Source organism: Primulina eburnea, chromosome 13, assembly GCF_022965805.1.
Source record: "Primulina eburnea isolate SZY01 chromosome 13, ASM2296580v1, whole genome shotgun sequence".
Classification (NCBI taxonomy): Eukaryota; Viridiplantae; Streptophyta; class Magnoliopsida; order Lamiales; family Gesneriaceae; genus Primulina; species Primulina eburnea.
The window spans coordinates 20,392,632-20,406,886 of record NC_133113.1 but is presented as its reverse complement, the minus strand read 5'-3'; the positions used below and the strand labels follow the sequence as shown (position 1 = coordinate 20,406,886).

The window sequence follows — 14,255 nt, the reverse complement described above, 5'->3', positions numbered from 1 at the left end:
GATGAGGATCGAGGTATCACTATATCGACTTGGCTTTAGGAGCTCCAAGCTAGCTTTTACAACCACGCCTCGATGCGTCTACTTGGCCTTGAGGGCTCCAAGGATAGCCACGAACTTTACAACCCACTCGAGAGTATTACTTTCACTCTTTTTCTACAACTCTTTTGATATTACAACTCTTTTAATCAACGCACACAAGAGATAGTAGAAAGCTTTGTAAGAGACAAGAGAGAGTGGAGTGGATGTTTGAAAATGCATCCTCAAAGGCCTATTTATACTAGTCTTGGACGCCAAGGTTCGGATCTTCTGTTTATGCTTCGGAACGTCCGATGTGATTGAAATCAATTTCCGTAATTTTGGGATGACTTCGGATCGTCCGTTCTTGACTTCGTAGGGTCCGAACATATGCTTCGGAGGAACCGATCAAACTTCGTTGCTTCCGAACAGTTCTTTCAGATAGTGTGTGAACAGCTTCGGAAGGTCCGAACTCAAGTTCGTACCGTCCGAACTTTCCCGCGTTTCCAGAGATTTGAAATCTTCAGCACTTCGTAGCGTCCGAAATGTCCTTCGTAGCGTCCGAAATCTTACTCGATCAATCAGTCATATCAATTTGTCTCCGCATTGAAGTGATTTGATTGCTTGTGTTCGGAACGTCCGATCACGTCTTCGGAACGTCCGAACGCTCTCATCGCAGCTTCCGAACAGCTTCTATTTTGCTTCTGATTTGCAATATTTCGAAACGTCCGAACAACATTTCGGATCTTCCGAACGTAACCTGTTCTTAATTTCCTGCATGCCTCAATATAAAACATTAGTACATTTTTAATCCAAGTTTTGGTATCATCAAAACAAAAACTTTGGGATATGTTACAGCATTAAAAACATTAATCTCATCCTCGAGATTTGTATGCGTTTAAGGCGTAACAATCTCCCCCTTTTTGATGATCACAAAACTTGGTTAAAAATTGAGATAACAATAATCAACATAATCGAAATGGTTATTAAATAACTCCCCCTTAATCAAATAACAAGTCTAAGAGGTTGAATTAAGGCGAATTTATTTAATAACCAATTAACAGCAATTTTAACCAAATAAATTCTCCCCCTTTTTGTGATAAGCAAAAAGACATAAGCATAAAGAGAGACAAATAAACAGGTAAAATATCCACTAATAAATGCAATTCTTTTATACAATGATGCATAAAGATAAAATAAAAAATAACAAAAACATAAGCTAAGAATCCGCATCCCGCGACTCTCTATGTCTCCTCATCTCAGCCTCGATGGAATCCAGACGCGAAGAAGTCTCGGTATGATGGCGCTCTAAGGTAGACTCTAAAAGAGAAAAACGAGTGTCGAAACGAGTCTCCAATCGCTCGAGATACTCGAAAATCCGATCGTAGGGTCCAGAGGGAGCAGGCGGAGTGAAGCCATGAGGAAGGTCATCCATGGTCATCAAAGGAGTGCTAATAGGGTCGGGAACACGCTGATGGGATGTAGAGGGAATATCAAACGAAGGAGTAGGAGTGGTACCCGTAGTAGGGGGACCAGCGGGAAATCCTCTCGTCTGAACGTGAGGAGGAAGGAGACCGAAGGGAACATGAAAGTGTTCGGTCGGACGATAGGACGCAAAGATGCGATCCTTGTCGATGACCCAAGAGGATAAGACGGGATTCCAAGAGAGTCCCATCTTAACAACAGTATCATGGTCGATAGTCTCGCGAGGAGAAATAGATAAGGATTCTTCATCTGTAAAGTCAATGCCCAGATGGGCTAGAATCCGGTTAATGAACCGGCCAAATGGAAAAGAGACGCGAGTAGAAGAAGCCGCGTACTCCATGGCATACATAAGAAAACGGGGAAGGTTAAAAGGACGCTGGGAGACTAAATAATAGAGAATGTACAGATCGAGATATTTGCAAGTGGAGAGGTCTCCACTGCGAGGAACAATAGAAGAAGTGATGAGCTTCAGAACAAGCTGAAGCTGAGGAGGAAGGTCCTTCGCATGAGGACGGTCATCGGCAGGAGTAGGCGGACGACCGAAGATGGTGGTCAAGGCAGTGACTCGATCAAAAGTGGGGTCATTCTCAGTCCAAGACTGAGAAAAGAACTCACTCGGTCCGTCTCGAGGAAGATCGAACCAAGTGGAGAGGTCGGCGGTAGAAAAAGAAATGAACCGACCCTGAACAATGGTAACAACACGAGTGTCATCACCACCAAGAACTAAGGAAAAGTTCGCATAGAACTGATGTATGAGAGAGGGGTAGATGAGATCGGGTACGGAAGGTAGAAAGAAGTTTCCCCAACGTTGAGACTCAATAAGAGTAATCAACGTAAAGAAATTTGCACGAAGATAATCGGTGTGAAGGGTACGACCAGGCAGAATGTTACGGGTTTCGAATTCAGGTGGGGTAGGACGAGGGTTGGGTGGTTGGGTAAGATCATGGTGAAAGGCACCGTGACGAGGGCGAACATTTCGGCCAGCTGCGTTACGGCGCGGAGGCATAGTGAGTAGTGAGTGTTTTGTGTGGGGAAAGAAAGAAGGAGTGAATGAGCAAATAAATCAGAGGATCCGAACGCCTATTTATAGGCCATGTTCGGACGGTCCGAACATGAGTTCGGAAGGTCCGGAATTTGAACGGAACGGTTATCTGGCAGTAAGTTCGGACGATCCGATTCGTAATCGGAGGATCCGATCATAGAACGGAGGCTACGAAGCGTAAACGGAGGGTCCGAAGTCTGACAATCAGGCATGGGAAGGCGCGAACATTAAATGACATTGGAAGGAGTTCGGACGATCCGATGTTTGTTCGGATGGTCCGAAGAGGGAATCGGAGGTTCTGGAACCTATGGTCAGGTTCGGACGATCCGAACACGTTCGGTGGATCCGAAGTGAAACGGAGCATCCGAATAGGAGCGGTGATTCCGAAGTAGCCAAGATGAGGAACACCTAAAATTTAAAATATTTAGCACATAAATGAATGTTGAGCCATAATTATGGATAAATACAATTAATTTGTATTATCCGACATTATAATGCTCACATTAATAATACTCCCCCTCAATTTAACAAATATGTACGAGAGTATTCGACTAGTGTTTACAACTCAATCATGCCAAGTTCACCACGCAAACGAGTAAAAGTAGATTCATCTAGTGGTTTTGTAAAAATATCAGCAATTTGATTCTTGGTGTCAACATAGTGAAGTTCAACATCATTTTGCTCAATGTGATCACGAATGAAATGATGTCGAATGTCAATATGTTTAGTACGAGAATGTTGAACTGGATTCTTTGTTAGACATATGGTGCTTGTATTATCACAAAAGATTGGAATTTTTGAAAAAATAACACCATAGTCGAGTAATTGATACTTCATCCAAAGAATTTGTGCACAACAACTACCGGCAGCCATATACTCGGCCTCGGTCGTTGAAAGTGCAACACAGTTTTGCTTTTTAGAAAACCATGACACCAAGCAATTTCCCAAAAAGAAACAAGTTCCACTAGTGCTCTTTCTATCCACCTTATATCCTCCAAAGTCGGCATCACAGTAAGCTTTTAAATCGAAAAATGAGTTCTTAGAATACCATAATCCGAGATTTGGAGTATTTGAAAGATATTTGAAAATGCGTTTTAAGGCGAATAAGTGTGATTCCTTTGGACATGATTGAAATCGTGCACACAAGCAAACACTAAACATAATGTCAGGTCTACTAGCAGTCGCATAGAGTAGGGAGCCAATCATGCTACGAAATAACTTTTGGTCAACAGGTTTACCTCCCTCATCTTTGTCGAGTCTGACTGTCGTGCTCATAGGTGTGGATGAGGCTTTGGAAGACTCCATCCCAAACTTTTTTAGCATCTCCTTGATGTACTTTCCTTGGTTGACAAAGAAACCATCCTTGCATTGCTTGATTTGGAGACCAAGGAAGTAGTTGAGCTCGCCCATCATGCTCATCTCAAAGTGATCCTGCATAAGCTTAGAAAAATCTCTACACAAGTGTTCATTAGTAGCATCAAAAATAATATCATCTACATATATTTGTACTATCAGCAAATCATTATTTTTAGTCAAGGTAAATAAGGTGATATCAACTTTACCTCTACAAAAACCATTAGACAGCAAAAAGGTAGATAATTTCTCATACCAAGCTCTAGGAGCTTGTTTCAAACCATACAAAGCCTTATCAAGTTTATACACATAATCAGATAAGTGCACATCTTCAAAACCAATAGGTTGCTCAACATACACTTCTTCTTTCAAATCACCATTAAGAAAAGCACTTTTAACATCCATTTGAAACAATTTAAAGTCTCTAGAGCAAGCAAAAGCAAGTAGCATGCGAATGGATTCTAGTCTAGCAACAGGGGCATAAGTCTCATCATAATCAATTCCCTCTTCTTGACTATATCCTTTAGCTACTAGCCTAGCTTTATTTCTAGTGATTGTACCATGCTCATCTAACTTGTTCCTAAATACCCATTTAGTTCCTATGACAGGTCTATCAGTGGGTCTAGGTACAAGATTCCAAACTTTATTCCTTCTAAATTCATTTAGTTCATCTTGCATAGCAATAATCCAAGAATCATCAAGTAAAGCTTCTTCTATGTTCTTAGGCTCTATGTGAGAAAGAAAAGCAAGATAATTGCACATATTAGAAGAGCGAGTAGATACTCCCTTCGATGGGCTACCAATGATGAGGTCCATGGGATGATCCTTGTGTGTAGTCCACTCCTTCAGAAGAGGTGCGTCCTCTTGATCTTTAGGAACATCATCTAGGCTTGTGGACTCCAACTTTTCGCCAAGGATATCTATATCATCATCATCAGAAACAACAGTTCTAGGCAAGCAAGGGTTAGTTTCATCAAATATGACATGAATAGATTCTTCAACTAGTAAAGTACGTTTATTAAAGACTCTATATGCTTTGCTAGAAGTAGAGTAACCAAGAAAGATACCTTTGTCCGATTTAGCATCGAACTTACCCAGGTTGTCCTTACCATTGTTGTGGATGAAGCATTTTGATCCAAAAGCGCGGAAGTAAGAAATGTTAGGCTTTCTCCCTCTCCATAGTTCGTATGGAGTTTTCTTGAGAATTGGCCTTATTGATACGCGATTGATGATGTAACAAGCAGAACTCATTGCTTCAGCCCAAAAATATTTTGGTAGAGAATGCTCACATAGCATGGTCCTTGCAATCTCTACTAGGGTCCTATTCTTCCTCTCAACGACACCGTTTTGTTGAGGAGTTCTAGGACAAGAAAAGTTGTGACCAATGCCTTTGCTTTGACAAAAAATTGAAAAATTTTCATTTTGAAATTCCGTTCCGTGGTCACTACGGATTTGTTTGATCAAAAGATTTTTCTCATTTTCAACCTTTTTGACAAAAATTTTGAAATGATCAAAGGCATCATTTTTGTGGGCTAAAAACAATGTCCAAGTAAAACGTGAAAAATCATCTACAATGACAAAAGCATAAGATTTTCCTCCTAGACTAGTTGTCCTCGAGGGACCACATAAATCTAGGTGAAGTAATTCAAGGGGCATAGAAGTGGATACAAAATTTTTATTTTTGAAAGATTCCTTTATGTGTTTACCAAGTTGACAAGCATCACAAAAAGAATCTAATTTTAAATTCAGCTTTGGCATTCCGGAAACTAGGTCAAGTTTTAAAAGTTTTTCTATGGTGCTCATCCCAACATGACCAAGTCGTCTATGCCAAAGAATGTTGTCATCAACATTTAATGTTACAAGGCTTTTTATTTTTGAAAAAGATGAAATCTTTAAATCGACCTTGTAAACATTTTCACTTCTATAACCTTTGAAACTAATGGTTTTGTCAGTTGTGAATGATACAGTGCAATCGTGTGGTGTGAATTTGACTTCATAACCCCTATCGCACAATTGACTAATGCTTAGGAGGTTATGTTTAAGCCCTTTCACAAGAAGTACATCATCAATAATAGTAGAGTTAGATATACCTATTGAGCCGATGCCTTCTATGATCCCTTTGCTGTTGTCTCCGAAGGTCACCGATCCCTTTTCTTTTGGTCGAATGGATTGTAGCAGCTTCTTTTCTCCCGTCATGTGTCGAGAGCATCCACTGTCAAGATACCAAGTGCTCGATGACTTGTCTCCCCTTTGTCCCTACAAGGTTGAGATACAGTTTGATAGTTGGTACCCGTTTCTTTGGGTCCTTTGGGGTTAGTAGTAGTTGGGGATTTGGGGATCCATTTCCAATAACTATTTTTGTTGTGTTGGTGTCTAAGTTTCTTGCATTTAGGTCTTATGTGGCCTATCTTACAACAGTAAGTACATGTTGGTGGTGTTCTTGGTTTTGCCTTTGCGATAAGACTAGCGAAGTTGACTGATTTCTTTTCATATCCTAGACCTCCTTTGTCGAAGTTACACCTTTGCATGCTCAAGAGGTTTTCTAGTTTACCGCTACTCACATTGAACTTGTTGAAGGCTTTCTCTAAGTCTCTTAGGTTTGTTTTGAGCTTAGTGTTGTCATGCATCCTAGCTTCTAGTTCAGTTTTAAGTTGCTTATTCTCATTTCTAAGTGACTTAGCCTTATTGTACATACTAGTGTAAGCGGAGAGTAATTCATCGTAAGAGGGTACCTCGTCGTCATCCGAGTCGGTCAGATGATCTTCCTTCGCCATGAAGCATAGGGTAGACTCCTCTTCGTTGTCGCTGTCGCTCCACGTGGCTAGAAGGGCCTTTTTCTTGTCTTTGCCGGCCTTCTTCTTGGAGGGACACTCGTTTGCATAGTGACCCTTTTGTTGACAGTTGTAGCAGGTCACTTCCTTCTCAAACTTTTTGTCTTTCTTGTTGAAGTTGGAACTCCGCATGAATCTTTTGAACTTTCTAGTGAGGAGTGCCATTTCTTCATCGTCGCTATCTTCAAGTTGACTGGTCAAGGCGATCCCTCTCGCCTTTACTTTGTCGTCATCTTTCTTTGTCTCCTTCCGGGTAGATACTTCAAGTTCATGGGTCTTTAGGGTCCCATGAAGTTGATCAAGGTCGTAGGATGCCGCATCTCCCTTGTTGGATTCAATGATAGCCGTGCGCTTTGCATCCCATTCCACCGGTAATGCTCGAAGGGCTCTCCTCCACACTTGTTTAGTTGGGTAGTTCTCACCAAGTTGGGCAAGCTCATTGATGATTTGGGTGAGCCGCCGGAACATGGTATCGATATCCTCCTTGGGTTCCATCTCAAAGGTCTCGTACTTGAGTTGGAGAAGGTCTATTTTCGTTTCTTTGACTTGATTGGTTCCCTCGTGGCAAATTTCCAATTTGTCCCAAATCTCTTTGGCGGAGGTACAAGCCGAGATTCGGTTGTATTCATTCATATCTAGAGAACAATGAAGAATATTCATAGCTTTAGCATTTTGAGAGATAAGTTTCATATCGTCCTTGGTGAAGTCATCCATTCCCTTAGGAATTTCCTTATTATCCACCGTTTTCATGGGGATATAGGGACCTTTCACCGTTATTTTCCAAAGGTCGTAATCGACGGATTGGATGTATAGAGATATTCTATTTTTCCAATATCCGTAATTAGTACCATTGAAAAGAGGGGGACGATTTGTGGATTGTCCTTGGGCATACTCGCTTGCTAGATTGGCCATTTTAAAAGATTTTGAAAAACCTTGCTCTGATACCACTTGAAGAACCTAAAGGGGGGGTGAATAGGTTCTTTTAGGCCCTTTAGCGTTTTTAAAACGAGTTTGCAAAAATTGCAAGCGGAAGACTTGAGGGACAATCAAAAATGAATGCGTAAAGTAAGTGCGTAAAATAAATGCGTAGTAAAGTAAATGCGTAAAGTAAAGAGGGATAGAGATGTTTATGGAAGTTCGACGAAGAATCGTCTACGTCTCCCCTTCTCGATGAGGATCGAGGTATCACTATATCGACTTGGCTTTAGGAGCTCCAAGCTAGCTTTTACAACCACGCCTCGATGCGTCTACTTGGCCTTGAGGGCTCCAAGGATAGCCACGAACTTTACAACCCACTCGAGAGTATTACTTTCACTCTTTTTCTACAACTCTTTTGATATTACAACTCTTTTAATCAACGCACACAAGAGATAGTAGAAAGCTTTGTAAGAGACAAGAGAGAGTGGAGTGGATGTTTGAAAATGCATCCTCAAAGGCCTATTTATACTAGTCTTGGACGCCAAGGTTCGGATCTTCTGTTTATGCTTCGGAACGTCCGATGTGATTGAAATCAATTTCCGTAATTTTGGGATGACTTCGGATCGTCCGTTCTTGACTTCGTAGGGTCCGAACATATGCTTCGGAGGAACCGATCAAACTTCGTTGCTTCCGAACAGTTCTTTCAGATAGTGTGTGAACAGCTTCGGAAGGTCCGAACTCAAGTTCGTACCGTCCGAACTTTCCCGCGTTTCCAGAGATTTGAAATCTTCAGCACTTCGTAGCGTCCGAAATGTCCTTCGTAGCGTCCGAAATCTTACTCGATCAATCAGTCATATCAATTTGTCTCCGCATTGAAGTGATTTGATTGCTTGTGTTCGGAACGTCCGATCACGTCTTCGGAACGTCCGAACGCTCTCATCGCAGCTTCCGAACAGCTTCTATTTTGCTTCTGATTTGCAATATTTCGAAACGTCCGAACAACATTTCGGATCTTCCGAACGTAACCTGTTCTTAATTTCCTGCATGCCTCAATATAAAACATTAGTACATTTTTAATCCAAGTTTTGGTATCATCAAAACAAAAACTTTGGGATATGTTACAGCATTAAAAACATTAATCTCATCCTCGAGATTTGTATGCGTTTAAGGCGTAACATCTTCCATGGCCACGACCCTGGGTCGGAGCTTGCATGCTTAATAACTGTTGAATCTATTCGCCATTGACTTTCACTTGTTCTTTTAATAGCTTACTGAATTCGTCTACAACTTTCGCAGTCTTATCAGTAGTAGGGGTCCTATCATCCCCTTCGGTGCTTTTTCTTTTGGGAGGCATTTCCTACACATAGCTCACTTCAACATAACTAAGAAGCAACTATATATCAATGGAAAGGAAATAGAATCATTTATCAATGTTAAAATCAATGGATGCAGGATCGAAAACATACCAGATTGTCCTAGGTAGAAGAAGTCATATATAGTCCGAAGAAACTGTTCTGATACCAATTGAATCACCCTACTCCCATGATAATTAAACTTAAAGAATAACATGTGAGAAAGCATTACATTTGAAAAACGGAAATATAAACAAAATAAATCTCGTATTAACAAAAACTGACTAAACTTTAACATAACCATTTTTTAATTTTTCATTAAAGCATAATCCAAACATTATCATCAAAATATACAATTCATTCACATAAAGTGCATACTATATGACACATATGACCACCCATGATCCAACCCATCAAAATAAGTTTTTCATGCCAAAAGTTTCCCTTTCTCTTGTCATATGACTTCTTTGTCAACCTCGTCAGTGGTAATACTATTATAAAGTGCATACTATAAAGTTTTTCATTCACATAAAGTGCATACTATGACACATATGACATACTATTTTTTTTAAAAAAAATTACCAGATATTAACAAGTATGAAAATCTAAAAATTTAATGAAGGGATTGCCTGTCTTTTTCTTATCAAAAACTAAGCAGCAAATGGACCTTCATTAATTAATGATGATTTCTTGTGCACTGAATGAGTCACTGACCTTGATTGCTGTCCATACCGGAGTGGGTTTTGACAGTCCGACACAAAAGCAAAGAGATAGACGCAATGGGCACAAATAAATTTGAGAATCTTTTGTGTAATTTTACAAATAAATAAATTATATCTCCTCTATATTGAACAAGCACACGGTTCATTTAATACCGGATGTATAGATTTGAGTTCTCAAAGAAACAGAAAGTTATAAACCAAAGATTTCTGAATCTTTTAATGATACTCGTGCTTCATGATTTCTCTATCATGAATCCCAGGAGGAGTGGCTACTTATGAGCCTCAAGGACATTGTGTTTGTGGCAAAGGAAAACTCCCTATTGAAATTGTCAAAACTAGAGCGAAACTGGGAAAAAAAATACTACAATCAATCATCAAGTGCCTGTCTCCTGCATGATCAGATGCTGGTCTACAGCAGTTGAAAAGTGTCCACAGCTTCCATAGAGAATGTTGAAATCAATGTAGTTTTGTGCCATAACAAGAAATGTAATGTGTTGGTTTGGCCAAATCAAAATGCAACAGCATCCCGACAGTTTCCATATGACACTGGTGTTTTTACTTGTTATTAGCTTGCTAACATGCTGTAAAATATGCGATCTGCGAGCCCAAGCATTACGTTTCAACTGCTGTGTCACAGTGACAGCGACACAAGATGGTGGAGGCAACTTTTACCACCCTATACCAAAGAGATTAGTTTCTTTTTCCTCTTCATCCATGTTAAGTAGAACGTCATCTGCACCTATTGTATGCTCCCGTCTCTTCATTCTCTGAATCATTTTATTCAGCATCCCCTCTATCTCCTTGATCTGAGGATGCAATTTATCTCCAACAAGGAATTCCTGAACAACACCATTGGTTTCAATCATGCTACATCCAGGAGTTTTAACAACACCTTGATGCGTCATCATCTCTCTGATCTCCTGAACGTCAACCCAATTACCTTTCGACGCATATATGTTGGACAATAAAACATGAAAACCATCATGCTCAGGCTGAAGTTCGATGAGTTTCCTCCCTATTCTTTCTCCCATTTTCTTGTCACCATGTTTTTTGCAAGCACCGAGTAGAGCACCCCAAGTGGCTATATCTGGTGCCATTGGCATTGTGTCAATCACTTCCTCAGCTTCCTTGAGCAAACCTGTGCGTCCAAGAAGGTCAACCAAACATCCGTAATGCTTGATATTTGGTTTGATGTTGTATATTTTAACCATTGAATCAAAATATCGGCGTCCCTCTTCTACAAGGCCCATATGTCGACAAGCACCAAGAACTGCCACAAAGGTGATTTCATTAGGCACTGTTCCACTTTTCTTCATCTCCTCAAATATCTCGAGTGCCTTTACTGCCAGCCCATTAGTGGCATAGCCGAGGATTAGAGCATTCCATGAAGAAACCCCAGTTTCCTTCATGCCACAAAACACCTCCATTGCATTTTCTATGCTTCCACATTTCATGTACATGTCAATAAGAGTAGTCCCAAGAATCGTATTAACCCTCATCCCGTTCTTTCGTATGTAAGCATCTACCCATTTACCTTGGTCAAGGGCAGCAAGGTGGGCACAAGCTGAAACTACGCTAACCAAAGTGGTTTCGTCAGGCTTAATGCCTGCACGCTGCATGTCATTAAACAACGCTAAAGTCTCAGAGAATTTACTAAGATGGGTATAACCAGATATTATTGAACCCCATGTTACAACATCTTTTTCAGGCATGTTATCAAACAACTCCCTAGCTTTTTCAATCAATCCACGTTTGATGTATCCAAATATCATAGAATTCCAAGAAATCATGTCCAGTACACAACCCGAATCAAACAGTTTCTGTGCTTCCAACACGTCCCCACATCTGGAGTACATGTTAATCAAAGCATTCTGTGGATTCACATAAGGTTCAAAGCCAATTCTCAAGACTAAGCCGTGAACCGTTTTCCCCATTCTGATGCTTAACAGATGTGCACACGCAGAAAGCACTGTAACAATGGTGACATCATCTACACCAACACCATTCAAATGCATATTAACAAACAGATTCAAAGCCTCTGCATACATCCCATTTTGCTCATGACAAGATATTAATGCGGTCCAGGATATGAAATCCTTTTTCTCCAGCTCATTAAACAATTGATGCGCCTCACTCACCCTGCCACTTTTACCCAACAACACTATCATAGAATTTGAAGCAATCACATTCTTTTTCGGCATCCAAGCATAAAAAATCTTCGCCTCTTCGATATTTTCCATCGAAACATATCCTGCCAACATAGTATTCCAGGAAATCAAGTCCGGCACAGGACTTCCATCAAACACCTTCCTAGCATCATCTATGTTACCACAACCGCTATACATACTAATGAAATTATTCACCACATAAACATCATCCTCAAAACCCATTTTCACCACGTGATCATGCAACTCTTTCCCCTCAATTTCTAAACCACCCAGAGAGCAGCTCTGTATCAAGATTGGGTAAGTATAATTATCAATGCACAAGAAACCGTTCTTTAACATTGTTTTGTACAGAAAGATCGAATCTTGGACACTTTTTCTCTGCATAAATGCCCGCAACATGGTGTTCCATATGAACCCATTCGAGGTCTCGATGTTGATGAAGATTTTGTAAGAATAACCAATGTGAACAAAGGGTGAATCAGTGGAAAACTTAAGGACTCTGCTGGCCCCATACGTGTCCTTGATCAGCCCAGTGCTGATCATCTGACACAAGATTTGATTGAAACACTTGAAACCTTGGCATTGTTGCAGTAAAGAGTCCAAAATTGTGCAAGAAATGGTGGTTCTCGGAGGGAGCTTGCTGCTTAAAAAGGACCCGATGCCTGGGAATGCACTTTTCTTTGCTAAACTCATGTGGATGCATACTTCATGCAAGTACAAATGCCAACAATAAACAAAGACTTGGATGAGCAGTCGCAGATATTAATTTCTTGTGTTAGCCTACTGAATCGGATAGTTTGAAATATGACCTGGAATAATTTCTTTCATTTATTTATAATTTTTACGTATATTTTTTCATTATTACTTTTATACATAATACTACTCATAGAAAATATTTAACAAAGCATAGCATAGTATTACAAGAAAAGAAAAAAGAAAGTATAACATAATGTTTAAAAAAAAATTGGAAATCATAATTTGCAATTGAAATTTGTGTGAACCTATCTATGTAATTTATTTTTAAAATGGGTTGCACCATAAATTAATCATATCGAAGAGTACAACTTTGGACAAAATGATGGGAATGACATCCCTAATATAAGAATTACAACGAGATTGCAAGCTACTTTTGGCTGGTAGGTGAGCCACTTGGTTGGCTTGAGAGCGCGCAGTGTACGATTGAAGCATGCACCAACGGATCTTGAGCACAAACTTCGAATCTCTGCAGCTAGCAATTCATCCATGGGAAACGGGGAATAAACTTGTATAGCATGGATCATCTTCTTCGCAACAGATTCAACCAACCACTTTGTTTTCCTGGAATTGTGTTTCCATTTTAACTCCATCTCTAACTGCAATCATATCAGCTACATGATGGGAGAATGGGAGAAAAATCCCGGAATACACTTTGCAGCGGCGAATAAGACCATCCCATTATAGTCATGAGCCACTAATCCCACGGGAAAAAAATCCAGTGAAGCAACTACAGGAGGGTCCATATTAACTTTGATAAAGCCAAGTGGTGGTGGTCGCCATGTTCGATTAGCAACCGGAAAGATTTGTGCACCGGCAGAGATTTATGAAGGAAAGGAAAACATAAAATTCATCCAAAAACTATTTATTTGCAAGGGTAAGCATATTGCTATTCTTCTCGTGGTCAGGACATCTTCTCAATCCCATCAATCCATCCTCGAGACCACTCCTCTCCATTGCATTGGAAGCACATGCTTTATATGAATATTTGGAGCATCGTTTACCTCGATCTCATAACAGATTTACTGGAAGCCCTCATCTTCTTCGTTTAAGCATCTGAGGATTCCACCCACATGGCTCGATTTCTACCATGGAACTGATAACACTTGTTGTATAATGAAAATCACATATCTTTACAATGACATTATATTGTCCATTTTGAGTTTAAAACCTCATGAATTTTCTTTTGGAATTCACCCTACATGTCTCATAAAAATAGATATATCATTCCATCTTATTAATTCATGATCTTTTTTGTGTGAGATTTTGGTTGAATTCCTACATATATAATGCAGCGATGAGATCCTACTTTCAAAAACAAGTTTATTTCCAGCTAACCACAAACTGCAGCGTAACAAAACAGAAGTTCAAAGGTCTTCCCCTTGACCATAATGAACTATACAAAATAAACCCACAAAGGAGCCACATCTGAAATGTCTAAGAGAGGCCACATTGCTTATAGTACCAGAACACATGAGAAATATCCTCCAGAAAAGTGTGACATTGAGGACAATGAGAGCGCCCAGAAATTCCCCGTCGCACCTGTTAGAGTAGATGCTCTGCAAGCCAATTGTTGGCTAGGATTTTATTGATTACGTTGTAATAAACAATCTTTA

At 40.0% G+C, this 14,255-nt stretch overlaps 1 protein-coding gene across 1 annotated transcript; it reads right to left on the bottom strand.

Annotated features, from left to right (window-relative positions):
* Positions 1-9,825: 9,825 nt before the first annotated feature.
* On the bottom strand, positions 9,826-12,659 carry LOC140810549 (pentatricopeptide repeat-containing protein At1g31430-like). Its single transcript, XM_073168379.1, has one exon. The coding sequence runs from the start codon at positions 12,577-12,579 to the stop codon at positions 10,387-10,389; it is 2,193 nt and encodes a 730-aa protein (XP_073024480.1). The 5' UTR covers positions 12,580-12,659; the 3' UTR covers positions 9,826-10,386.
* Positions 12,660-14,255: the final 1,596 nt, after the last annotated feature.